Source organism: Mytilus californianus, unplaced genomic scaffold, assembly GCF_021869535.1.
Source record: "Mytilus californianus isolate M0D057914Y unplaced genomic scaffold, xbMytCali1.0.p SCAF_6, whole genome shotgun sequence".
Taxonomy (NCBI): domain Eukaryota; kingdom Metazoa; phylum Mollusca; class Bivalvia; order Mytilida; family Mytilidae; genus Mytilus; species Mytilus californianus.
The window spans coordinates 64,544,303-64,571,837 of record NW_026262712.1 but is presented as its reverse complement, the minus strand read 5'-3'; the positions used below and the strand labels follow the sequence as shown (position 1 = coordinate 64,571,837).

The 27,535-nt window shown below is 32.1% G+C and overlaps 2 protein-coding genes across 2 annotated transcripts; both read left to right on the top strand.

Moving 5' to 3' along the window:
* Positions 1 to 319: 319 nt before the first annotated feature.
* LOC127705494 (17-beta-hydroxysteroid dehydrogenase 14-like) lies at positions 320 to 13,235 on the top strand. The gene is made up of 9 exons (XM_052209821.1): positions 320 to 410; positions 3,628 to 3,666; positions 4,661 to 4,761; positions 5,239 to 5,305; positions 6,261 to 6,352; positions 7,109 to 7,213; positions 9,632 to 9,699; positions 12,018 to 12,114; positions 12,954 to 13,235. Exons 1-9 carry the CDS (start codon positions 320 to 322, stop codon positions 13,113 to 13,115), a joined length of 822 nt encoding a protein of 273 aa, XP_052065781.1. The 3' UTR covers positions 13,116 to 13,235.
* Positions 13,236 to 18,292: 5,057 nt separating this feature from the next.
* Positions 18,293 to 20,718, top strand: LOC127705209 (putative uncharacterized protein DDB_G0286901). The gene is made up of 2 exons (XM_052209528.1): positions 18,293 to 18,366; positions 19,304 to 20,718. Exons 1-2 carry the CDS (start codon positions 18,309 to 18,311, stop codon positions 20,581 to 20,583), a joined length of 1,338 nt encoding a protein of 445 aa, XP_052065488.1. The 5' UTR covers positions 18,293 to 18,308; the 3' UTR covers positions 20,584 to 20,718.
* The last annotated feature ends 6,817 nt before the right edge of the window (positions 20,719 to 27,535 follow it).

Genomic DNA, 27,535 nt, shown 5'->3' with positions numbered 1-27,535 from the left:
ACTAACTTATCCCTGAGGATAACAGGCTTACTTAAGATAAATAAGATAGTAATGTGTATAATATATGTACATGTATGAGGGTGTGGATGGGGGTTTACAGAAAAGAGAATAATGGGCAAAAAATATAAAGAATAGAGAAATATGGACCAAAAAATATAAAGAATAGAGAATAATGAGGTGTTAAAATATAAAGAATAGAAAATTATAGGCAAAAAGTATAAAGAATAGAGAAAAATGGCCTAAAAAATTAAAGAAGACAGGAATACAGAAAAGAAGGACCCCATCCCCCCCATCCAGACCCTCATGTATGTGATTCACAATGGCGGAAACTGGTCAGCGGTATAAAGACAAAGTAACGTTGATTACTGGAGGATCCAGTGGTATCGGTAAAGGTTTATTAGAAGTTTTCGGTAAGTCTGCGAGGGGTGTACAAAACAATCAATGATATATAAATCATGTGATATCTGAACGATATAATAAGCTCGTTAACGCCACATAACTTATATTTTACTTACGTATCTGACTTATCTCAAATACAATGTACATTTAATGCATTTGTAAAGTTTGCATATGAATTATTTTTAGATTAATATTTTGAGTCTAGTAAACTAAAGATACCCATTTCATTGCAGTTGACAATTGCATTATACGTCTGATACATATGTTAAGTATTATTTATGTAAAAGTTATGTCGCTTCTCCTGGTGTCTCTATATAATACATATAAAATTTCATAAATTCAATAAAATAATATGTTGTTACCAAATTAATTTACGATTATAAATTATACTATACCATAATAATAAGGACACACATTGTAGTTGGAAAAGGTAGTATCTCATCTGCTCCGGAGGATAAGCAGATCCTGCTTCAAATATGGCACCTGTCGTGTTGCTCATGAAAGTAACATTCGGTGATAAGTCAAAATGTGAAATGTGGTCAATGGTTTTAAGACAAAGTGACTTTGATTACTGGGAGATCTAATTGAATCGGTAAAGGTTGTGTAAATGTATTCGGCAAATCAAGGGTACGTCGTATGTAAAAATACTATCAATTGATATTTTAAGATGGAAGAGAAATTTTCTTATCCTGGTCATGTTCTGCATGATGCCGGAGAAAATCGATGTGTCACTAGTACGTGTATCTAAAACTGTAGAAACTACAAAATTATTACTAATTTTATATTTTATGAACAAAGCGAGTGTACTATAATACATAATATGAAAACAAGATGACCTTTTTGTTATTTAAGTGTAGTTTGGTTACTGCCGTTTGATGTTTACATAATTCTCGAAAAACTTACATCTCAGTTTAATATTATATAAGAAAAAAATCGACAGGCTATTTTATTCTTATTTTTTTCACCCAAGCTGAGAAGTACTTTCCTGTGTGATCTTGAAATATATGACCCCTATCACACTTTGACATTTAGATCGATTTTAAACTAGATCGATTCATTTTAGATCGATTTAAGCCCAATATGAACACTTTGAATCGATCTTGGATCGGTCTAAACTGAAAAAAAACAAAAGAGATAGTTTCGTTTGAATCTATCTAAAGTGAACCGATCTAAGACCCCGTTCACACTATCATTTTTGAATCGATCTAAATTTGAATTGATCTAAATAAAACCAGTTAGCATTCACATTATCTTTAATCCTAACGATCTCTATCGGTCTAATCTGAACCACTGCGTTTACACTACAAGTGAAAATGCAATCGATCTGACCTTATTACCCGGGAAATTGTAAATATTGTGTATAAATAGAAATATTTAATCAAATTAATGTGTTGTTACACGCGTTTGCAAAAAAATAATTTATGAAGTAATTGTTTCACTTGAATTACAAGACCAAATGTTGATACTAATGTTCGTATAGTTTTTCGTTAATTTTCATTCCTTTGATGTTGGTCATCCATTTTGTCATAAATTGCACTTTTTATTTTTCCGCCATACATGCGAACAAATTATTTTCGATTCAATCGTAATAGTTTATATAAAAATAAGAAGATGTGGTATGATTGCCAATTAGACAACTCTCCACCAAGAGACCATAGACAAAAAGACACCGAAATTAACATCTATAGGTCACCGCACGGCCTTCAACAAAGAGTAAAACCCATACCGCATAGTCAGCTATAAAAGGCCCCGAAATGACAAATAATTTAATGTAAAATAATTCAAACGAGAAAACTAACGGCCTGATTTATGTACAAAATAATGAACGAAAAACAAATATGACATTTAATGTTAGATCGGTTCACTTTAGATCGATTCAAACTAAACTACCTCTTTTTGGTGTTTAAGTTTAGACCGATTCAAGATCGACTCAAAGCGTTCACATTGGGCTTAATTCGATCTAAAGTGAACCAATCTAGTTTAAATCGATCTAAATGTCCAAGTGTGAACGGGGTCTAACTTTTAATTTGAACGCAAAGATCGATCTAAACTAGTACGATTGAATCGAAAATAATTTGTGCGTATGTATGGCGGAAAAACTACACGTGCAATTTATTACAAAATGGATGACCAACATAAAAGGACTGAAATTAACGAAAACTATACGAACAGCAGTATCAACATTTGAACTTGTAATTCAAGTGACTCATTAACGTCATCCATTATTTTTTTGCAAGCGTATGTATCAACACATTAATTTGATTAAATATTTCTATTTATACACATTGTTTACAATTTCTCGGGTAATAAGTAATAGTTATACACCGAGGGATAGGTGTGTCTGGATAAGAGACCCCGTCGGCCGGAGGCCGGAGGGGTTTCTTATCCAGACACGCCGTATCTCGAGGTGTATAACTAACTTACACCCCATTCTAAACCCTATATTTGTTAACATTGATTATTAAATGTCTAATCAAACTAGTATTGGTGGTTTAGGCTCTTTACGGAAATTTTAAAAAATCTTTTAAAACTTTAGCTTTCTTCATTCTCTTTTCGCAAATGATATTAGAAATGTGTCACCGACTCATTTTTAAGACACTAGACATGCAAAGTTCCCACATTGTGTAAGAATTGTTTATACCTGGCACAACTATGTGAAAAGAAAGAAAACCAAATGATAGAATTTTGAAATAAAATTTGAAAAAAATGTTTTTCATTTCATATTTTTAGAAAATAGAAATGAAAATAGGGATAACGGGCTTTGGTGTTTCATGTATACGTTTCGTGGAAGTTAGTTTTTTGTGTGTATATATTACAATTTTGAACAGAATTTTTGTACTAATTTTCAGTATTTTGCGAACCGCTTCACACAATGGGATTAAAAAGCAAAGTGTCTTTGTATCTATGATGAGATTATTATTAACGTTACGTACTGCACTTCAAATTTAAACTGATAACAGGTACAACATCTCACGATACTTAGGTTTATTGAATATTCCTTTCTATATGCAGTAAGTCTAAATAAATGATGAATTAAACCAAAAATGCAATTTCAAGGAGAGATATAGTTATTATCAAATAGTCCTTGGCATCACTGTTTTAACCCACCGATCTGCAATAAATGGTTAATTATTGAAATTACTGGAATCGCGCATTTTGTTCCTATAGGAATGCTATCTGTAATAATAATAAGTATTAAATGCTTACTTGATTTTTTATCTTTTACAGTTCGACATGGATCTAAAGTAGTATTTTGTTCTAATGACGGTAAGTCAAATAAAAGTCAGGAATAGATATAAGTAAGTAGGTAAGTAAAACTTTATTTTGATTCGGCATATTGACAAACATACAAACATAAGCTCTAGTGAGCTTTTCACCGAATATAAAAACATATGCAATAACAAATAAAACAAGGCATGCAGCATGCAAATAAATAATAAAAAAACAGCACCACATTTAAGAGGGTAAGTCAAATAAAAGTCAGGAATAGATATAAAAAAAAATTATTATTAACCGTTTTTGGCGGTATATTTCTTGGCTGTTTGCATGTTTTAGGGATAATAGTCCTCATGTATACATGTAGTTACGTGTATTTATGTGAACTGTTTCGTGGTGAGTCCAGCACGCTTAAAAAGATTAGCGATGCGTGCCGGTGCTTCTATAACCAATATCCCGTGAGTTCCAGCTCCGATCCGCATACTACTATACACTTAATAACGGAATAAAGGAAAATAGATCCGGAACGGTAACGATTAAGGTAAAACAAGTCTTATCCAATACATGTTCCGTTCTTAACATGTTGCTCATTTGAAAGTAAACATTAACCCATCGTATTTCGGGAAATTTCTGTTCATTTGTTGAAAACGTCTATTTAAATTTTACTATGACATTTCGTTGTCGTTATGTGTTTTGTATTTTGAAATATTGTCTAGTGTGCATTTATCATATACCCTTTAATGTTTATAATATTCGTTATTTGAAAGCTTATAATCAAGGACAATATTGTATTGACAATTGTCAATTGTTGACATATTGCATAGACGCTATTCTTGTTGAAACATTATTTTGACCTCGATTTATATAACTTTTTGTGTCGTTGGGTTGCTACCATTGGCATATACCCCACATCCTCTTTTATTAATACAATAACTTAATATTGAAAGTTTTACATGTAGTTTTTACTTTAAGCAGATAATATATATGTAGACTGTACATTGTTTTATAAAAATATAATGTTTTATCTAGTCCACAATTCTATTAGAAAAACAGGGTAAAGCTGTTGAGAAGATAATAAACGAAGCAGGTTATGGTGGCGAAGCAACATTTGTCTTTGCAGATGTTACTAAGGAATCGGACGTGAAGGTAGGTTCAAAGGTTCTTTTTAGATTTTAAATTTAAATTTACATTAATGCACGTCACTGGTTATTGTAAAAAGTTAAATAACAAAAATACCGAACTCCAAGGGAAATTCAAAACGGAAATTCCTTCATAAAATGGCAAAATCAAAAACTCAGACACATCTAACGAATGGAAAACATCGGTCATATTCCTGACTTGGTACAGGCATTTTCTTATGTAGACAATGGTGAATTAAACCTGGTTTCATAGCTAGCTAAACCTCTTACTTGTATGACAGTCGCATAAATGATGTAAGACCTCCACACTTTTCTACTTAAACTTTTAAATCGATTATCTGAAGACCTTATATAGATGAAGAACACTTTTTCAGAGTAAAATAAAGACAGACGCAAAATTTATCACTGTTAAAGTACACAATATACTTCAATTTGTATCCCATAATAATATGTATTCTTAACGCTATGTTATTTACTTTTTCAGCTTTTGGTTCAAGAAACAATAAACAAAAATGGTTTACTGAACTGCGTCATCAACAATGCCGGATACCGTAAGTAACTTTTATATGCGTCTGTCCTTGTGGTTTAGTTAGGATTTTATGTTTTGTCTTCATAGGCGGGAGTGGTGTGCGGTTTATCTAGGGCTTTAAATAATTGCTGCTTTCATAAAAAAAAGTTTAACCGTCGTTAAATATACAGCTGCATTTCTATCTTAAAATGTGTGTACCGAGTCGTAGAAATTACTATCGATTATCAAGTTAATAGTGACATACATTGTTATTGCAAAATGTGTTTTTTTACCCATTTTTAAGTTTAAAAGGGTAAAAAATTGATGTAAAATCTTTTTTTTTCATAAATACTTTCATCTTTGTACTTTGGTCTTTTTGGATAGTTGTCTCATTGACAAGCATACCACATCTTATAATAATCTTATCAATGAAAAAGAACCGTTTGGTACAAATATTACTTTTTTTTAGATGTTAGTTATATGATAAACACAAATAAAACAAATTGTTTACATCTATTATAGTGTTGTTGTTAGTACTCTTGCTTCTCTTTCGTTTTTTATGAAATATTTGCCACTGGACGTTAACAACCAACAATCAAGTTATTTCATTTTTATTAGAGTTGATCCATTGAAAAATTTTGACATAGCAAATTTCAAATAAGTTCACACAATTGAATATAAACAATTTGCACCTTTTCTTTAATCAAATAATAAAAAGAGAGACTGTGGTCAATATGCAAAGAACTTTGTCATACGATACATCAAACACCAGAAATCAACCAAATTGCAAAAGAATTATCTTTTTATTCATCATTCGTGAATTAATATAGAAAAAAGACCTGGGGTAGAAATGTTGTCATTTATTCGTTTTCATGTATAATACATTATGGTTACCAAACTTTCACTACTTGTTTATTCGATGAAGAACTCTATGGATATGCTGCGACAAAAATCTGAGATTTCCGTTTTTGACATGAGCATTAACTTTTGTGTTGCAGATCCGCCATACCAAACAATAGATGATATTACCAAGCAGGATTTTACTAAATTATTTGATTTAAATGTTGTTGGATATTTTCTGATCTCTAAGGTTAGTTATTATGACTTTATCTGCCATATGAATGATGCAAACAGATAATAAAATTGAGAATGGAAACGGGTAAATGTGTCAAAAAGACAACAACCCGACCAAAGAGCAGAAAACAGCCCAAGGCCATCAATGGGTCTCCACACAGCAAGAAAATCCTGCACCCGGAGGCGGGCTTCAGCTGGCACCTCAACGATAATGTATACTAGTTCAGCGAAAATGGACGTCACACTAAACTCCGAAACATATAAATGAACCAAAATTTAAACAAAAAACAAAAACATACAAGACTAACAAAGACAAAAAGTTCCTGACTTGGGACAGGCGCAAAAATGCGGCTGGGTTAAACATGTTTTGTGAGATCTCAACAATATACCTCTAGCCAATGTGAAATAAAAAAACACACAGAAATATGCACAGTATAACTCAGTTTAAAAGAAGTCCGAGCCAGATATTAGAATAGGTAACAAAGTTTGTTCGGATAAACATTGTACTACTATTTTACTAATAATTTGACGTTAGAGGGCGGCGTTTAAGACAAATGTGCGAGATGATAAAAATGTAAAAACTTTGAGAGCATAAAAACAAAACGGCCTGGATAGAGCTATCGTAAACGCCGCTCCTTCACCAGAAATCATATCCTTTTTTTATGATAGGTAAACAGTCATATTTACTCTCTGTGTTGTTATGCTAGTGACATAGTTAGCATGATTCTACCATTGGATATAGATTAATTTTAGGTTTTGTATCTCACTGTAGCATGCATTACCACATCTTCGTAAAACAGAAGGCAATATTATAAACATTGCAAGTATGGACGGTCATCATGCTGCAGGAGGATCAACTAGTTATGTTGCAACGAAAGTAAGTAGATTTGAGGATTCTGGAGAAGTAACATGATATAACTTAATCTTAAAACTGATTGCTTTTGGTGAGGTACAAGTGTTGACCAAAGCCGCTTCATATTAAATTTGGAGTACGGTCAACGCTTTTACATCCCTATAAAAGATTTGTTAACCAACTACATAGAAGTAGCACAAAAGTAACCATGGCCAAAACAGGCCGACGGATGTCAGAGCAATCTCGGACAATGAGAAGACTTAACTACATATTACACAAAAAGAAATCCATGAAATACGTAAGCATGATATAAGTTGAATTTGGTAATGTGGCACGATGTTCACTGAAAGTTTTAGTTTTATAGATAATTGTTTCTGTTGTCTGTCGTTCTTGTCCGGCAATCAGCCTGATTTTCGGTCTAAGGTCAAATATAAAAACTGCTCAAGAATTAAGACCTGTTGATTATTCATTGTTTTAGTTTTACTTAAGATGGTCGTTGGGTAGTAGGATTATTTTCACGAGAAGCGTCCATTTTTCTAAATGGAATGTATAACTTCACTGACACGTCAGGCTGGACAAGGAACGTCTTGAGAAAGCCATCTCTTCAAGAACGCCAAAACACGTCAACCAATGAATGTCCTGTTATAAGATAATATGTCTCTACCACACCGAACATGCTTACTACTCAATATAGAGCTCCTGTGTTATCTTAACTGATAAACCAATAGTTGGTCTTTTGAAATAAAAGATTTCTTACCCTAGCAAACATGTTCTCTTATTCTATTAACTTGGAATGAAGCTTATCGCTTTTCCCCATATCCAATTACTGTAACTCTCAAATTGTATCATTTTCTCTATATATCTTTTAAGCCACAATCACTCAATAAGTAAATAATTTGCAAGATATGTACATTTAAGAAATGAAAACGAAACGATAGTAATGTACGTATATGATATAAAAGGCCAAAGATTATTAGTTACATAGTGTGCTAGTGACCTAATACGGTATAAATGGGGTCAGTAAATTCCATATCGGGTAAGAGCGAAGCTCGAATCCCCATATGGAATTTACTGGCCCCATATATACCGTATTACGTCACTAGCACACTATATAACGAATTTATCTTACCGACTATCTTAACGTGTGAAATTTAGACTAGTGACCTATCAAAATGAGCAAGTCTTCAATACCGTTAGCATTAAGAAACAACTTCCATTGATCCTACAAAAACAGATGCCACCAATAACAACTAGTTAGGTTTAAATGTGTTTTATGAATTTATTTCAATCTTCATCAACAATTTCTTCGTCTGTTGAAACCTTAAAGATTTTTTCTCAGTACCGTTTTGCTTTTATAAAGGGACGTAACTCAACTACTAACCGTGTATGAAATAAGCTCCGTCTCCCTTCTAACCTAATATGGAATATACACGGTCTCCACGCGGACGCTTTTAACCAATCATATTCCTAGAAATGTATAGGAGGTAAGATAAATGCTAAAACGTATGCAGTATATAAAAAGGTCCAGTACGTATGTTGCTTTTCTTCCATCTTGACAATGACTGGAAGGTCTTTGACAAGGAACTTAAAGAGTCCAGGCCTTACAGTAAGATGAAGACGGCTACTTGATGGTTAGTGATACCTTTAGTATATTCTGTTACATATTTCTAACAACATATACGATAGTTATCAATGACTTGTATGTAACACTGGTAAAAGTACTTTTTATATCTTTATTTGATACTGGTCATTATCATATTAACGGCTTATACAAAAAACTGTATAGACACTCATGACCAGAAGGCATCACTAAGACCTTTAGAAAAACCTGGTTTTAATATGATATTCTATGTTGCATTTATTTGTAACTTCCCTATTCTTTTTCGATTTAGAGATTTACATATTCTATAGATATTTGTCTACTGTTGAAGACTGTGTTTTGACCTCTAGATGTCTCTTGCTGATTTATGTCGTTCAGTTGCTATCTCATTGACGTATACCCACATGACTTTTTATTTATACAAGAACTTATGTCTTTAACAGATTGCCTCAGTTGGGGAATTGTACGAAAAATCGTGTACTGGTTACATTATTACTACCTGCTTGAGGGAGTTCATAAATGTATTACCTATAAGCTTTAATTTTAAGCTTTGTTTTTTTCCGACCTGGTATGAGCATCGGTCGTTTGTTGATTTTAAGCTTTAGTTGTTTTTTTTTTGCCTGTTTGTGTGTCGGTCCATTGTTCTTTCTCAACTGTTTTTATTGATTTCTTGCTGTCCTATTCAGGTGATGTCAACTGGGTTTTCCATTAATATTGTGTCTTTGAAAGTGTATAAATACTTGACTCAAACTAATAAACATGATGAATCGCTGTCGGGTATTGTATAGTATTTGTCAAGTATCAATAAAAGCTAAGATTTGTTACCTCCTTTTTGTTGACAGGGTGCTGTCCTAGCTATGACGAGAGCACTAGCTATTGACGAAGCGAAGTACAATGTAAGAGTAAATTCGTAAGTGTCTTTTTTTGTATTCTTAATTTCATACCATTTTTGTTTTGTTCGTTTTCTTGACGTGCAATTGTTTACTTATCCTTGGCTTTCAAATATTCGGCTTTGAGCGTTCCTGATAAAGTTAAATCCAGAAAAGCGCTTCGGACGCATGAAATTTATAACGTGTTTTCATTTTTAGCTCACCGGGGACTGAAGGTCCCCATGTGAGCTTATGCCATCACTTGGCGTCCGTCGTCGTCCGTCGTCTGTCGTCGTCGTCCGTCGTCGTCTGTCGTCGTAAACTATTTCAAAAATATTCTCCTCTGAAACTACTGGGCCAAATACCTTCAAACTTTAACTAAATGTTCCTTAGGGTATCTAGTTTATAAATTGTATCCGAAGTTTTGATCCATCGACAAACATGGCTGCCATGGCTAAAAATAGAACATAGGGGTCAAATTCAGTTTTTTGCTTATATCTCAATAACTAAAGCTTTTAGAGCAAATCTGACATGGGTAAAATTGTTCAATTGGTCAAGATCTATCAGCCCTGAAATTTTCAGACGAATCGAACAACCCATTGTTGGGTTGCTGCCACTAAATTGGTAGTTTTAAGAATATTTTGCAGTTTTTTGTTATTATCTTGAATATTATTATAGATAGATATAAACTGTAAACAGCAATAATGTTCAGCAAAGTAAGATCTACAAAAAAGTTTAATATGACCAAAATTGTCAATCGACCCCTTAAGGAGTTATTGCCCTTTAAAGACAATTTTACACAATTTGTTCATCAAGTTTTTTAACATTTAAAAATCTTCTCTGAAACCACTGGGCCAAATACCTTCAAACTTCATCTAAATGTTCCTTAGGATATCTAGTTTATAAATTGTATCCGAAGTTTTAATCCATCGACAAACATGGCTGCCATGGCTAAAAATAGAACATAGGGGTCAAATGCAGTTTTTGGCTTATATCTCCAAAACTAAAGCTTTTAGAGCAAATCTGACATGGGTTAAATTGTTCAATTGGTCAAGATCTATCAGCCCTGATATTTTCAGACAAATCGAACGACCCATTGTTGGGTTGCTGCCACTAAATTGGTAGTTTTGAGGAAATTTTGCAGTTTTTTGTTGTTATCTTGAATATTATTATAGATAGATATAAACTGTAAACAGCAATAATGTTAAGCAAAGTAGGATCTACAGAAAAATTAAATGACCAAATTTGTCAATTGACCCCTTAAGGAGTTATTGCCATTTAAAGACAATTTTACGAAATGTGTTCATCAAGTTTGCTAACATTTAAAAATCTTCTCTTCTGAAACTGTTGTGCCTAATACTTCTTAACTTTGAATGAATGTTCCTTTAGGAATCTAGTTTATGAATTGTATCCGAAATTTTGATCCATCAACAAACATGGCCGCCATGGCTAAAAATAGAACATAGTGGTGTATTGCAGTTTTTGGCTTATATCTCAGAAACTAAAGCATTTAGAGCAAATCTCACAAGGAATTAAAATGTTCAAAAGGTCAAGATCTATCAGCCCTGAAATTTGCAGACACACCGAACAACCCATTGTTGGGTTGCTGCCACTAAATTGGTTGTTTTCAGGAAATTTTGCAGTTTTTGGTTATTATCTTGAATATTATTGAAGATAAAGATAAACTGTAAACAGCAAAAATGTTCAGCAAAGTAAGATCTTCAAAAAAGTTTAATATGACCAAAATTGTCAATTGACCCCTTAAGGAGTTATTGCCCTTTAAAGACAATTTTACACAAGTTGTTTTATGTTTTTTAACTTTAAAAATCTTCTCAAATGAATCTAGTATAAATTTTGTATTTCATTTCCTTGTACGTCAAGAAACATAGACACTATGGCTAAAATTAAACATATGGGTAAAAAGCAAAAATAATCATTGATGAAAGATTTAAGCCAAAAAAATAACAGGTGAGCGATTCAGGCTCTTGAGTACATCTTGTTTATCAAGACAACTTTTCCATTTACTATGTTGAGAAAAATGTATCGGTAAGACTCTACGGTCTACGGTCTTCACAGTACTAGTATGTTAAAACAAATACGAGCTTTCTGTGTAAAGTTCGAAGTCAGCGATATTTAACATAGAATAATGTGCACACTCAATCATGCAGATTTAATAACAAAAACACCACATTTTCCTTACTTAAGGTTGGGGCGAACATCAACAAAAGGCCGGGGAACTAGGGATAATAATACAAAGAATATATTTTCCTTCGAGTTTTTATTCTAGACCATTCTATTATTCAGTTCATCACTATTACATATATATTGTTTATTACATTACTTTTCATGTTTGTTATAGAATTTCCCCTGGAGCAACAACTTCCCCTCTCCTCTTAAAAATGGTCGATATATCTCCAGATCCTGAACAACAGATGCAGCGATACAAGGATGTTTCTGTATGTATATTTTATACATTACATAATTAATGAAATTGTTAAATGCCTTAAACACAAAAAGGGAAGTTTCTAAAGTTCAATTCGTCTTTCGGTTTTTGCTTATACATCAATTTATATCAATTCATATTGCAATTCATACTGTATTTGCATTGACTGCATGGATTGAAATTACAAATGTATCCTAGAAAAATACAAAATTGTTCAATAAGTTATACTAACTTTGTGCGTTTTGCAAAAGGTAGCAGATGTGAATCAAATTTACAAAACGTTCGAATTTATGTTTTCCAACTATGATTAAAACAAATAATACGCTATTTTTTTAGACTAAATTCAATTTCATTTCTTATGTGTAATAAGTGTTAACAAAACGCTGTGAACATTTCATTCCGATAGACTCCCATATTTTTACTATAACTTTCTAAAGCGGTTGGTTTGCCATGTGGTAAAACTCCTGCTTTGCAAAATGTGGACACTAAGCGAACTGGTTTTGTTTGTTTTGTCTGTTTTCACAAACCAATGTTTCTTGTCTCCTCATAAATACAGATTCATCCGGACGTTATTCAGGTTTTTTTTATTCTTTGCAGCATTGGCCGGTTACATCGCAAAGTACCAGTCATAAATGCCCTACTTACAAGCAGTTCTAATGTTAGTGATAGACTAGAATAAAATAAACTTTTTAGGGGATATGCTAAAACATGGTTTGTTTCACAGTTCCAGGATTTTTTCTTCGTTTCAATTTATTCTACTATATATAAAATCGGTCTCATGAAAACACCTCAATTTTTGTTGTCGGACTGTGTAGTCATTTATCTAGCAACTTGCAATGATTTATTTTAAAGGTGCTAGGAAGGATTGGACAGCCAGAAGAGATGGGAATGACAGCTTTATATTTGTCTGCTGATGCCACTTTTTGTACTGGGATTGACATTCAAGTGTCTGGAGGGACACCATTGAACTATGCTGATAAAAATATGAGAAAGGATAAGACATTGTTTATCTAAACTGTTTTTATAAACAAACGATAAACGATTGCTTGATAAAGTTCAATGAGTTTCGCACTTTTTAGATTATGTGAAAAAAAATATTTTAAAAAATATATGAATAAAATATATAGCAAGTTATTATGTTCATGATGATGATGGAGGAAGTATATACAGCAGTCTTTTCAAAAGTCCGAATGTTAGAAGTGTCGACAAGGTAATCATGTCCTGCTCTAAATATATATATCAACCTTTCTGCAATTATAAAGATAAAGAAGTAAGTCATAAGGCAAGGGGTATTGAAAAAACTGGTAATATTTTTAGCGAAAATGATCCACAAGAACAAAAAATCAATATTGGTCGACTCTTTATAAGAGTTTTTGCCCTTAAATGACATTTTTTACTCATAGTTTGCGTTTTTGCCTATTATCTAAAAAAAAAATTTTGATAGAAATTTAAATACTAGTAGCAGAAATTATCATCATTACAAGATCTACAAATATGTCTATATTGCAGAAATTTGTGGGTCATTTTTTTATATAGGAGTTTGATGATGATTTTTTTAACTCTTAAGAGCTTCTAGATTCAGTCGGTGTTACATTTTCCTACAACTTGCAAACATGAGACTTAAATTGGAAAAAAATGTCTTCGCCCTCTTTGTTCTTATGTTCTACCTTTACACCACTGTCCTGGTTAGGGGATTTTTGAACACAAATAAACATATGAAACCCATTCATTTTCTATATTTGCCTGTCTCCAACCTGTATTTCAGTGGTTGTCGTCTGCTGTTGTCAGTCATACTTGTTTCTTTTTTGTTTTGTCAGAAACCATGCTGTTGGTTATTTTCGTTTAAATTGTTTCTCATTTTGTCATGTCGGGGCCTTTTATAGCTGACTATGGGGGATGGGGTTAGCTCTTTGTTGAATGCCTTAGGTTGGCATATAGTAATTGTCGCTTAATTCTGTTTCATTTTGAAACTGTTGGAGACTTGTCTGATGGGGAATCAAATTACATCTTCTTGATTTATATAAACTGAATATTACAGTATATTCATGAGCAGTTTTATTGAATTGTGAAAACCACTCGGATTCTTAAAAAAAGTATCTCCTTATCTGAATAATTTAGATTTTGGTCACCATATTGATCGCATCTACCTATAAAACTTGAAAAGGATGCCATTTGCTGCATACCTCGATCTGTATGTTAAAATCGATACCGACAATAAATTAAATTAGTCATTAAGGTTGAGTTATAATCAATGCCTAAATTTTTAAAAAAACCAGATGAAATCCTGAAAACTGAGTCATTGAGTCCAAAGAAAACACTTCGTGCTTTAAATTAATACACCAAACATTAGAGGCAACAGTTACACGTCGTGTGAATCTTAAAATGATGTATTTTCCATTTTTGTAACTGTTTGGAAATTGAATATGAAGTTTAAAACCGCAATATCATAAATATTTGACTGAGACATAAAAAATCATATAGGAATCGAATTTGCGTGCATGAAGAATAACTCTTGGTTCGATTGTTTTTTTTTTTTTAAATAGAAATGCAACTTTGGTGAATAAAGCATCCCTTTTTCTGGAGTGGGAACACATAACTACAAACAGTGTTGTTTTAGAAGTTCTTCCCAATATTTCTATTGGAGATATACCTTGGATTTTTCAATCTGTAATATCCCCAATTCTGGACTGCTAGATGTGCTCATTATGAATTGCTCATAGATTCAGTTCAAACCATGCACACAATTTAAGCATAGTACTACTAAGATATTTTGATAACAATTATTTTACAGCAAAAATACCTGAAAAATAGTGGAGATACAACACTATAAAAATATTTTTCTCTGAACTAACTATACGAATATGCTATAATAATTCAAAGGAATTGTAGTTCTGACAAAAACTCGTAGAGTGTAGAAATCTAGTATTATTGGAAATATACCATTGCACTTGGATTTCAAATATTTAGCTTTCTCCATTTTTATCAAAAGTGGATATATAACACTATAAGATTCAAAAGACGACTGTAGTTTACCAAGGTTCAAATCTAAATAATCTATTCAGAAAATACAAACAAAGGCAAAAAACCGATTAAATCGCGTGAACACAAAAAGGAACAAGACCGGGTGCGTCGACTGGGTAAGCGTCGCCTGCGCATGCACCATAAACAAAAAGATATATGTTAATGTATTAACATAAAACTGTACCGTACACCAAGATAAATTCATTAAGTCTTTTGATAAATGGTCATCGAAATTTTGATGTCTTGTTAGCAGCGGTCTGTTCATAAGTTTTTTTTATCCAATTGTATCTGCTTATTTCCTTGAATTCTATTAAGTTATAATTTGTATGACCCCGCCGTAGGCAATTGGGACATTAAGTGTTACCCTTGACCGTCCTTCCGTCCGTCCGTTCCATTTTCGTTTCCGAACTCTAACTTAAGTTTTTCTCATCCAAATTTTATGAAACGCATATACAATGCTAAAAACCAAAACTTTCAGACATAATATGAATTTGGGCAGCGAGTCACTCACCATTCTACAGATATGACCCTTTATAACTTGGAAAATTGCATTTTTTTTTTTCGTTTCCGCACTCTAACTTAAGTTTTCCTCATCCAAATATCATGAGACTCATACACAATGCTGAAAAACCCCAACACGCAGACAGTGTTTAAATTTTGGCAGTATGTCATTAACCGTTCTAGAGTTATGTCCCTTGATAACTTGGAATATTGCATTTTCTTTTTCAATTTCCGCACTCTAACTTAAGTTTAATAGTCTCATACACAATTCTAAGAACCTAAAACACTCAGACATAGTTTGAATTTGGGCAGTGAGTCATTTACCATTCTAGAGGTATATGCCCCTTCCCAGTTTTTAATTTGGAAAATTGCAAAGCTTTAGCGGGGGCATTCGTGCCCTCAGACAATTTTTTTCTTTTATTTAAACAATTGCTATTACATTTGTAATACGTTTATATTTTACTAATTTCTCTTTTCATATCATGTCCTCTATTATTTGTTTTTCTTCGTCTTTTGACCTATGATTTGGCAATATGCGAGAAAGATAAAATAGATAAAATAGCATTTTAGTAGGGAGTATCTTGATGAAAATATTAGGTTTATACCATTTATTTAGATGATAATGACAATTGACACTTTCTGGAAAAAAGAATTATGCGTTACTTACCAAACGCTTTGAATAGTAATTTTTTTTATCTTATAATTGATTTTCTCTATGGAAGAAAAAGAAAACAAATCTCTCTTATATAGTTTCTGTTTGTTGATATTATTTTTACGTGCCACATTTACCTATTTTGGAAATAATTAGGGTAAAATTGCATGGTAATTGTATTTGTTTGTATTTTCTCATAGGGTCAAAATTAGTAGTAAATTAACTTAAATTTGAATAAAAAAGTCAAAATATGTAAAACACCAAAACATCAAATCCAATGTTATTGCATAATTGTTTTGTAAACAATAAGTATATAAGGTTTGAATTATTTTGGGTTCGATTTTTATATATAGGACATCTCCAACCAAAATTAATTCGTGTTTATCCGTCAGACAACAAATCGATTGACTTCAAATAGAATTTTTGATTTTTTTAAAGAATATTCCTACACATCTTTTTAAATACATATTCAAACTTTGCAAAATTCTATCAAACTGCAGTTTTGAGCAATCTTTATGCATTCATGATTTGATTATTTATTCGGAAAAACGCCAAACTATCGGTAAGCTTTTAATGTCCATATAATAATCTAAAGTGCTGTGAATTTTAAAAATGACTGATATGATGCTCTTTTCCAAAATGTACTTAATAAATCAAGGGATTTGTCTTTTCTTTTATTTATTTACTGATGAATTCTTTAAAGAAATCATCATTTATTTTGTGTCTACTTTAGAAACAACAACAGATGTATATGATGATCAATTTATTTCCGAGTCAATGAATTTTCCCGTTTTTTTCCACATGTTAATACATGGAATCGCCTGTGGTCAAATTGTGTATTACTTCATTGATGAGATCAATCAAGGTTTATTGACATATATTACAATGTTTACAATCCTTTCAAAACATACATACAAAATACTTGTGAAATGACAAATATTGTTGTTCTCAGGTGTTCATTCTGTGACGAAAAAATAAAAGAAAATAAATGATGATGATGCTTAAAAGTAAATTTAATGTTGTTAATCACATACTCAATCAATTTCTAATCGATCATCGACACTGTAGAATAAGGATCTTGTATTTTAGTGCGTAGTTTGAGATAAATAAACAGTATGAATTAAAACATAACGGAAAAAAAATAAGGTGTCCAAAGTTCTAAATAAAGTTCTAATAGATATTAATTAAAAATTCGTTTATTTTGTCACTAACACGTTCATTTTAAACATACATGTAGTTATTATGCCTCAGTCACAAAACAATCTTACTTGTTATTACTGGTTTTTAAGCTCGGCTTCTATTTAGAAAACGTTGAAAAATACAATTGAAAGAGGATCTAAAGGCCGTACATTAATAAAACATTAGCATAATTTTCCCATTTTCATGATGAGTGTAGCATTCTTATCAGGGTCTGACTGGGGTTTACAGAAAGGAGAAAAAGAGATATAAAGAATAGAGGAAAATATTCTTAAAATGTAAAGAATTCATAAATAAAGACCTGTCTTGTGTCTGCAAAATACTTCTTCCTATGCATGACGCCAGGGTAGGTAGGAAAAGCCGGGTAAGACGTGTGTGGTATACCATATAATTTGATAAATAAATATACATTTTAATTTGTGTTACACATTATTAAAAAAGATTTCTTATCAAAGACAATGCCATGCAATATCAATATCAGTGGGATTCAATCAAGTTCAATGATAATCATCATGTTCTGATGAATAAAACCAGTAGGTAGTACTAAGAACATCGCTATTTCCATCAAATCTGCGTCAAGAAGTCTAGTGACTAAACTGCCAAAATGACATCTATCCTCTTACTAACAAGGTAACAAGTGACAGTCATCATTCGGCCATTACATAACGTGACACCTTCATTATATCAACCAATGAAATGTCTTGTAATTAAATGACGCGTACAACATATAGTAAAACGTAGTATTAGCGTGCGTAATTGAGAAAAAAAGCAAATATAAAAGGAAATTTCTTTGACATTAAGACAACTGGAAAAAAGCTTTTGAAACGATAACAGCAATGAAGACAAGAATTTTTTCATTCGTATTTGGAGTTTTATTTTTATATAGTGCAAATGGTAAGTTTACCTTTAAATTGTATCACGTAAATTATAAATTTTTCTCTAAAATATGATTTGAATAAATAATGAAAGGTGATGAATATAATACTAAGCTTGATGCGCTTTTCTATATTTACCTTTATCAGCAACGCTTATGCCTTCAAAAAAGGAGGTTCGCTATGGATTAATAAAAATGTAAATACATGTAAATGCAGTTGATATAATAGTTTCGTGTATTTTTGTTTTTGTTTTTGTTTTCCATTTGTTTAATAGAACAGCGTGTTTACTTTGCAGTACTCCCAATTTATATCAAATCCCAAAAAAACACGTGCTGTGATTTTGCTTCGATTAATTAGAATTTCTAGACGATTTCATTCATGACCGTTGCCAAAAATTTGATTGCAGTAACTTACTACGCGAGTGATACTGCCGAGTATTAACAGTCCAGCATCAGTGGTTTCTAACATATAAGGTGGCAGTAACTCCTGGAAGATCGTGCCAGTCATTCTGCTTTCGATGAACACTTCTTGATTTAATTAACAGATTCAAAATATGGGTAGGCTTATACTTGAAGGTTTATATGAGCAAACGATTCAGGTAAAGTCGTGTCAAAAAATGTTGCTGTGTATATATACAAAATTTGCAATGGAAAGGGAGATAACCAAATTTTACTATTAGATTCTCTCTCTCTCTCTCTCTCTCTCTCTCTCTCTCTCTCTCTCTCTGTACAAAATAGCTCTTGCTTTTAATTGGTTCGATAAAAAGTCTATTCTATTCTCTACAACACAGGACAACATCTTGCACAGCTAACGTACTGCTGTACTTGTTTACCTGTTTTGATGACTTTATGACCCGTTAATGTCGATCTCCATATCTCACTTTATTCACATGAAATTTAAAAATTTATATCAATAAAAAGGCAAATATCTTTAATTATTTTCCATTTAAATTTTAGGTCATAGATATCACAGCTACCGCAGATATGGGAGGCACCACGTGAAACATCGACCAATTAAACCAGAAGGGTCGTTACTTCCAATAAATCCACCTGTAAACATATGTCCACCGCTTGTTTGTCCATTGATTGATATTCCTAACGAATGTCGAAAGGAAATATATACTAATGTTTATGGAGTACTTTGCAGAGGATGTGACAAAAATATATGCGAAAATAATAAAATAGTTCCAGACATTACAAAAATTCAACCGGACAATGGACCAAGTAGAGGTGACATTCCTAAAGTTCCAAAGTTTTTAAATCAAATGACCGGTAAACTAAGTGGAAATTGGCTCAATGCAAATCTTAATCCAAAGCCTGTATATATACCAAATAATCAATTCCAAAGCAATAACAACATTCAATTGCAAAACAATTTACCGGTGTGGCAAAATAATTTGCCTGTTAACACGCAGTGGACAAATAATGGGCCTCTGGATACACAATGGCAGAATAATGTTCCAGCAAATATCCAATGGAAAGACAATGTACCAATCAACTCTCAGTGGCAGAATTCAGTACCAATGAACAACCAGTGGCAAAATAATGGAGCTGGCAACAGTCTATGGCAAAATAATGGAGCTGGCAACAGTTTATGGCAAAATAATGGAGCTGGCAACAGTTTATGGCAAAATAATGGAGCTGGCAACAGTCTATGGCAAAACACTGGAGCAGTAAATACACAATGGCAAAATACTCTGCCCAATAGTCAATCGCAGATCACACTGCCGATCAATCAAAATAACAACATACAATTTCCTGTTAATAATCAATGGCAAAGTGCGCCTGTTTTTAGACAACAACCCAACACACTTACTGTACTAGGAACTGTAGTGCAAGGTTTGCCGTCTTCAAACACACCGCTGGTACGTGGATCTTTCCAAGCACCAAACCAATTGCAAGCTGTACCACAATTCAATCAGAACCCATCAGGTAGTTCTTTGCCTGTTTTCAGAAACAACCAACAGATAGGGACTCCAATATCTGGTCTACCTATTCAACTTACAGGAAAAGCCGTCAATTCGGTCCCGATTCGAAAAGAAAGTGATCAAAATGGGAAAACAGTTGAATCAGCTCCCGTACTTATAAAAACTAGCGAAAATCTTGGATTTACCAATCCACTATACGATGAATTACCGTTCGTTAAAACTATTGACAGTCTAAATAGTAAAGTATATGATGCGAATACACCCGAAGCTTTAAGCACCAAAGCTGTAAATTCAGTTGTCGGGATGTAACCTATAAAGTTAACCAAAATGTCATAGTAGTGCTTAGTTCTTACAGAAATCCAAATGTTTTAAAATATCGATAGTGAACCATATTTAATGTAAAACTTTTCTATTATTTATAATAAAATTAGTTAAAAATGTGAATGTCAATGTTTGCCTTCCTTGTTGTTGTGAATTACAGTGTTTTTGTGGAGGCTGTGATTTGCATTAAAAAAATCCTTTACAGGAAAAATAACGATTTTATTCTTTTAACTATTGAAACAAATGCTTTTCGTACGATCCCGTGTATATAGATTTTTTAAAAGGATTTCACCTTTCACAATTTGTTTTTTCCAAATGAATGTATAAGAATTTACAAAAAAAAGGACTTGCGACAGATTTTCTCATTGACTAATAATATTTATAACTTGATATCGGTATTTATGAACCCGGTCAAGCACAAGATATAGACTTTTCATACAAACTATATAAATAACATTTAATATCATACATATATTTACTAGATGTTGTTACACATATATTACTGGAGAAATATTTTTTTTGATAACAATTATTTCAATTTTACAAAATAGCTAACAAAAGTAAGCCCCTAAAATCATCAGTTAAATTGTGGGGGTCATCCTTGTTTTTAAAAATTGGAACAATCATAGAGATTAATGAATTTACTCTCAGAACATGTATTTTGAATACAAGCGTATTTATAGGACAAAGTTCACTTTTGGCAAAATATGGCCTTGAATTTTTATTTTATCAAAAAATATCCAAATGTCCACACTTTGATTATTAATTGGATCTGTTTCAAAAGTTTTAATGCTAGGTAAAACAAATATCTTCAGTAGAGTACTTGTATAGGCTGCAAAGTCAGCACACTTCTGAGATATTATCAAAATACGATGATTTTGTACATTTCAAGAACCTGAAAAATTCGAGAAAACGTTGGTCGCAAATTACAATCCAAGAAGTTCTGTAACCAAAACTTTCCAATCTTTATATTGATTCCCTAGACACAACAATGTTCTGGGTCGGGGCGGTGGGACTATGCTAAAACTGTTATGAATTATTGTGAAAATGGATCAAAACTGACGTTACAACACAAATACAGCATATTCAAGGGGTCATGTAATTCATAATGTGATGTGCCAAAAAGAAGTTATATTTTATAAAAGTTATATCTCAACTACATTGTATTTCTATGTAAAATTCGTACTATTTTGGTCAAGATGAAACATCATTAAAGATACATTTTTTTTTAAATTATGGGCCAGTTTTAAGTTATCCTTAAATATATAATGACACTTGTTACAACTTGACGCATGCTTAAATATTTCGCCACTTCCATATGTTTTATCATTTTCAAACCTTGTATACCTCCTATTTTCTCATTTTCAGTAAAACAAGTAACCTTGTTATTTTCAGTAAAACAAGTAACCTTGTTATTTTCAATATCTAAACTAGTAACATTATTTGGATCAGTATTGTAAAAATTGATTACAGTAACTACATGTTTTGTATAATAGAAACAGCTTGGTAAAAGAGAGGCGGAAGAAGCCCATACAAAGTGACAATGCTATCGCAAAATACAAAAAACAAAACGAAAAGATGTTGCTCCAGTAAGATATGGAGTTCGTTTGCCGTTATAAGTAAATGTTCTTCTGTACAAAAGAGGCGGAAGATGCCAAAGAGAGAAACAAAACTCATAAGTCGAAAAGAGACCGACAAAATCTTGGCAAAAACGAAAAACGACGAAAAGACAAACAACAATCCACAAAACATTACATACAAAAACTTAAGACTGAGCAACAAGAACCACCACCAAAAAATCGTGACTTATATCATGTGATCCAGAAGTGTAAGCATATCCTGCTCAACATGTAGCATCCGTCGTGGTGCTCGTGTTAAGTACAAACTCGTCCTTACGTTCCATTCGGTGGTTTCACTAGTAATGTTGTGTATACAAAGCATATGTATACTCTTAAACACATCTTAGAGGTTAAATTTACTTTCAGTTGTTCTCACTCTGTAAATATAATGTTGTCGTTTTGTTTATTTGGAACCACGTGTTTTACAGGTGTTTTTTTTTTTTTCTTTTTCTTTTTGGACATTCTTTTTAATGAATAACAATCATCCAATTATAAATCATTATTTGAATGTTTTGCTTATTAGGCAAAAGTAACACCTTGTCGTTACATACGCAGGTCAATGTATTACATGTATGAATCACAATGGATAAAGAAAAGTAACATCGGCTTGTATATATCAATACATTTAATAATTGATAAAAAGAACACATTATTACAAAAAATTAGTCTTATCTGCACTAGTAGTAACTTTAAGATATAAGGATAGTTTTCGTTTATTTTTCATCATTTAGCTGTTGTTAAAATATTCGTCTCGCTATATATATATATGACGTTATGATAAGAATTTCTGTCAAAGATGTCTTGCAAGTCTTGCAATTGCTAAACTTCATATTGCATGGATACACTCGGGTACTAAGTAAAGATGCGATCATTTAAATAAAGAGCGTGTCTTTGCTGGGAAATATATTTGTATCGCGCACAAATAAAAGCAGATTATTTAATCTCAAGTGGTTGCTTCTTAATAGTATTGACCTAACGGCAGTAATTCTTTCAATTAATTTACGAAACGATTTTCTCCAAAAAGTAGAACAACAAAGACATGCTTATGCTCATCAGAAAAAAAAATTTTGTACCATTATAGGATTTTTTTAAGTTCCTAAAATTGCCCTGTTCATATTCGAAAAAAGTGAAACCCACCAAAATATGTTAAATGTTATGTAACTTTGTCTTCAATTTGAATTTTGATACCTATTTAATTGTGCACGACACGTGATTCCTTTATCCCCTCTACAAGGTACGCCCGAGACGTTAAATAAGTCACATGGAGGGGGGGGGGGGGGGGAACAATAAAACAAAAGAGAATAATAGCAATCAAACAGGAAGGCCAAATTGTCTATGCTCAATAATTTTTGACGGAATTGTAACCATTGTTTTATCGTCGATGGTCAGTACATATCTAATTCATTTTGTTAATTTTAGCCAATTAGTATTAAAACTATAAAGTATCGAATAATAAAAAAAGACTAATAGATACTAATGGCTGAGTCAATCGTTATCAACATTCAATATTTACTTATTCTTGTTATTCAAATTACTTTGGAGACATATGTTTTACCTAACACAAAATCAATTCATAAAGTAAAAATTATTTATATTTTTCTGACGTGTTGCATTTCATACTTAACTCTAAAGTGGAAATAAATAAATGACATCCGATCGGCTGTTTTTATGCATTTCGTGTTCTCTTAGACCTTTAACATGCTAAACAGGTCAAGCTCCAACCTCTTGAAAGTGGAAAGTACCTAATTTAAACGGAAGCCGCTTTATAATTTTGTACTTTGTCTAATTACAAACAAGGATTTTCGTAAGCTAATTACACCGAATATGCTACAATGATGTACGCTGTATAAATCGTGAATGAAACGATGCAAATTAAAAGGAAAAAATAATCAAAAAAGAAGATGAAAAGTCTGGTGGTTGTTGTGAACCTTTTACTTTTGATTTTTAAAACTGACGGTAAGAATTTTGTTTATTATCAGAATTTAATTTCCTGGGCTTTCATATTTAGTTATAAATGCTTAGTTTTGTTATCCAGTTCTAAATCTCTGAACAAATCTGTCATGAAGTGTAATATACATTTTTTTCGTTGTAAATAGTTATAAGCTCTCAGTAATAGAAGTACAAAACAAATGTCACCTTCTTAGATTTTTGCAGGTTAGACACAATAAAATAGACAAACAAACAAATATTGGTAACTCATAATGTAACCAGCTACGCCAATTGTTTTTGCATTGATGGCTGTCCTGATTATTATGATTGAATAGTTTTAACGTCAGTGGGCAGTGAACGAGAACATGATTATGTAATACATGTATGCATGCGGGCTGTCCACAGGAAGACAGTGCTCTTATTGCTACCCCCAGTACCCGGGCACATTATTCTGACTCCGAATCAAATAGTCTTTGCCCTTCTTATAGATGCGTATAATTAGAGGAGTAAGAACAAATACATATTTTCAAGTGTTTCGTTTGATTCGGCCGGGGATTGAACGAACGACACTCAGCACTCGAGTCGAGCACACTTCCACGAGGCTGTCTTGTTTTGTATTTGGGTTGGGGCTTTTTTTTTTGGCATTGACAATAAATTTATGGGGTGTATATACTTTGAAATAATCAATCCATAAAAGGGTCAGCTCTTTTATAGTTGTTCTTCGTCTAAACAGACAAACTTTGCTCTTAATTCATTGAGCAGTTTCAGAGGAGAAGATCTTTAAAGAACTGTTTACGGAGGAATGGGAGGGAGGGACGAACAACGGAGGCAAATTGTTGGCAAAAGCTCACATGGCCCTATATATATGGGCCTGATGAGCTGAAATTACCTTTGTTTTCAGTCTAGATGCACTTGATATGCAGCTTATCATCAACCATTTAACGAAGAATACACAATGTTATCTGAATTTTTGAAGGTACAAATTCAGATTAATTTTTTTAAACTTCGGAGCCGATGGGGAAAATGAGGTCAAGGTCACACGAACCCTGCTAGAAAGACATGTACACACGATTTCTTCTATTCCTTTCGTTTTACTGTATTGTATCTTAAATCTAACACAAGTAACCTAGTCCAGTCCTAGATTTGAAAAAGGTAATTTGACTAAACTTTTATGTTTTATGACATGCATAATAGTTTTCTGTTTCAGTTTTAAATTTCTTATTCCTAGATGGGGATATACTAAGCTTCTTATGTTACTTGAGTTATAAAACTTGAAGAAAATGTTCAACTTTGTAATAATGTTAAAGATGTTTAATATAATGCGTTGAACAATTATATATTCGACGAACTGCTAAACATACGTATAACGTTTTCATATCCGATGCCAGATATTACAATTATGTAATTGTACCCATTTTAACGTGTATCTAAAATAAGAAAACATTTCACACACTAAGATTTGTGTGTAAATCTAATAATCTCCATAGAATTATAAAGGTTGGTTAAATTTCTGCGAATTGTTGACGTACAATTGTTACAAATTTTTATTTTCTGAAATTGTTTTTTTTTTCTGTTTGTTACAACTGTGTTTTATTTTAGTAAGAATTGGTCAACTAATCTAGGGATTTTTAGCCTTGAAAAAATACATTAGAGTCTACAACAATATAGGACATGTGCCAAAATAGCTTAAAAACGTAAGACATTTATTTGTCTTTCTAATTTAAGCCAAGATTGATTTTTCGAACAAAAAGAAAAAAAGACAGACGTTCAGTGTGACGTATGATTTATGAATTTATTTTCATTCAGAATTCCATTTCATAATGTAAAATTATAATTTATATCTGTCTGGGCATAACATTCAAGGTTTTTTGTATGAATATATGTAAATACCTTGCAAAGTTACTGTCTATAACAATTCAGAAAGGTGTTGTTACTATACGACTTTAAATGAATATTTTACAAGTCTCCAATTATGGTATTTTATACCTCAGTTTTTTTTTAAATGTTGTGCAGTTATCTAATTTCGGCATCACTCAAACTTACTTACAAGTATGATTAATTTGAAAACATTGGTTAAATGCTTAATAATTATTCTGTGAACTTTTTTATTTAGATATATATCCAACGATTTTGGTTCGAAATCCTTTCATTCCTCAACTGGTTCGCTTCACAGCGGCCATCTTTTTATAGTGGAAGGAGTGCTCCCTGAGACGTCCGCGTGCATGTCTAAAAATGCCTTTTCAAACCCGGAAAAATAATGAATTTGAAATAAAGAAATCACATGTTTTTACATATGGCCCAGAGGAAGCTTGTAATAACTGTAACCCAAACACGCAAGACCGAACAGTTATTAACAATCAATCAGATGTTTATATTTATTATAAAAGATGAAGAGGTTTTGTTTTGTGTGTGTTTTGCCTTTGTTATGGAAGGGATGTTGCGTTTCGTTTGCTCGCCCTTATTTACATACTGTTCCCAAACTACCTCACCATTAATATATATTATATATATATATATATATGTATGTAACTCGAAATTTTATAAAAAGAAGTCACAGTTTTCTTAAAGATGGCTCAGAGGAAGCTTTTCTTTAACTGTATTCTAATCTCAAGAGACTGATCATAACATAAACTTTTACTATCAACCAAACAGTTATAATAGATAATTCGATCAATCAATCAGTTATCCATACTTATTAACTTATTAAGTTTACAAAGTAAAACGGATTTTTTTCCACTGAAATTGCAAACGAATAAATTCTTTAATCTCTTCATAATCATGTTAATTTACGTGATAAATGGATAGAATAACATAGTTTTTATCACATTAGTACAAAAATATCAATGGTGATGTCACTATTGCAATCTGTGTCACATTTTTATAAAATGGCATATTACGTACATCAGTGTTGTATATTTAAGGAATGACTGTAATATTTTTTCTGTCTATGAAGAAATAACATAAAAAATGTGGTGCACCACATTTTTGAGGTTATTTTGAATAGACAGAAAAAATATTACAGCCATTCCTTATAATGTAATCTTAAATTCCATTTTTAAGGAGTAAATCGTGAAAAAATGTTGATGCCGTCACGGTCATATGACAAAATTATGTCTATGAGCTGACAGACAAAAAACTTTCAGCCAATCAGAAGACGTGTTACATCCAAAATTAAAATATTTCTTAATATTGAAAACGTCCATGCCAAAAATGTAATTTGACCCATCATCGTGGTTGTAAATGCAACTTGAGAAAAACTATTGTGTAAATGTGATTGACATATAAGGTGAAATATCTCAAAATCTCTCACTGAGTGGTTAAAACAGCCGAAAGACGTCAATTTACAAATTTGAAATACGTTTTAATATTCGAATTTAAGCAACCAAAATGGT

Bases quoted from the DNA above. Each gene is read 5' to 3' on its own strand.
- LOC127705494 (XM_052209821.1), top strand. From the start codon at position 320: ATGGCGGAAACTGGTCAGCGGTATAAAGACAAAGTAACGTTGATTACT. The intron at 411-3,627 runs GTAAGTCTGCGA...TATCTTTTACAG, and splicing joins AGGTTTATTAGAAGTTTTCG to TTCGACATGGATCTAAAGTA. The intron at 5,306-6,260 runs GTAAGTAACTTT...TTTGTGTTGCAG, and splicing joins CATCAACAATGCCGGATACC to ATCCGCCATACCAAACAATA.
- LOC127705209 (XM_052209528.1), top strand. From the start codon at position 18,309: ATGAAGACAAGAATTTTTTCATTCGTATTTGGAGTTTTATTTTTATAT. The intron at 18,367-19,303 runs GTAAGTTTACCT...TTTAAATTTTAG, and splicing joins ATTTTTATATAGTGCAAATG to GTCATAGATATCACAGCTAC.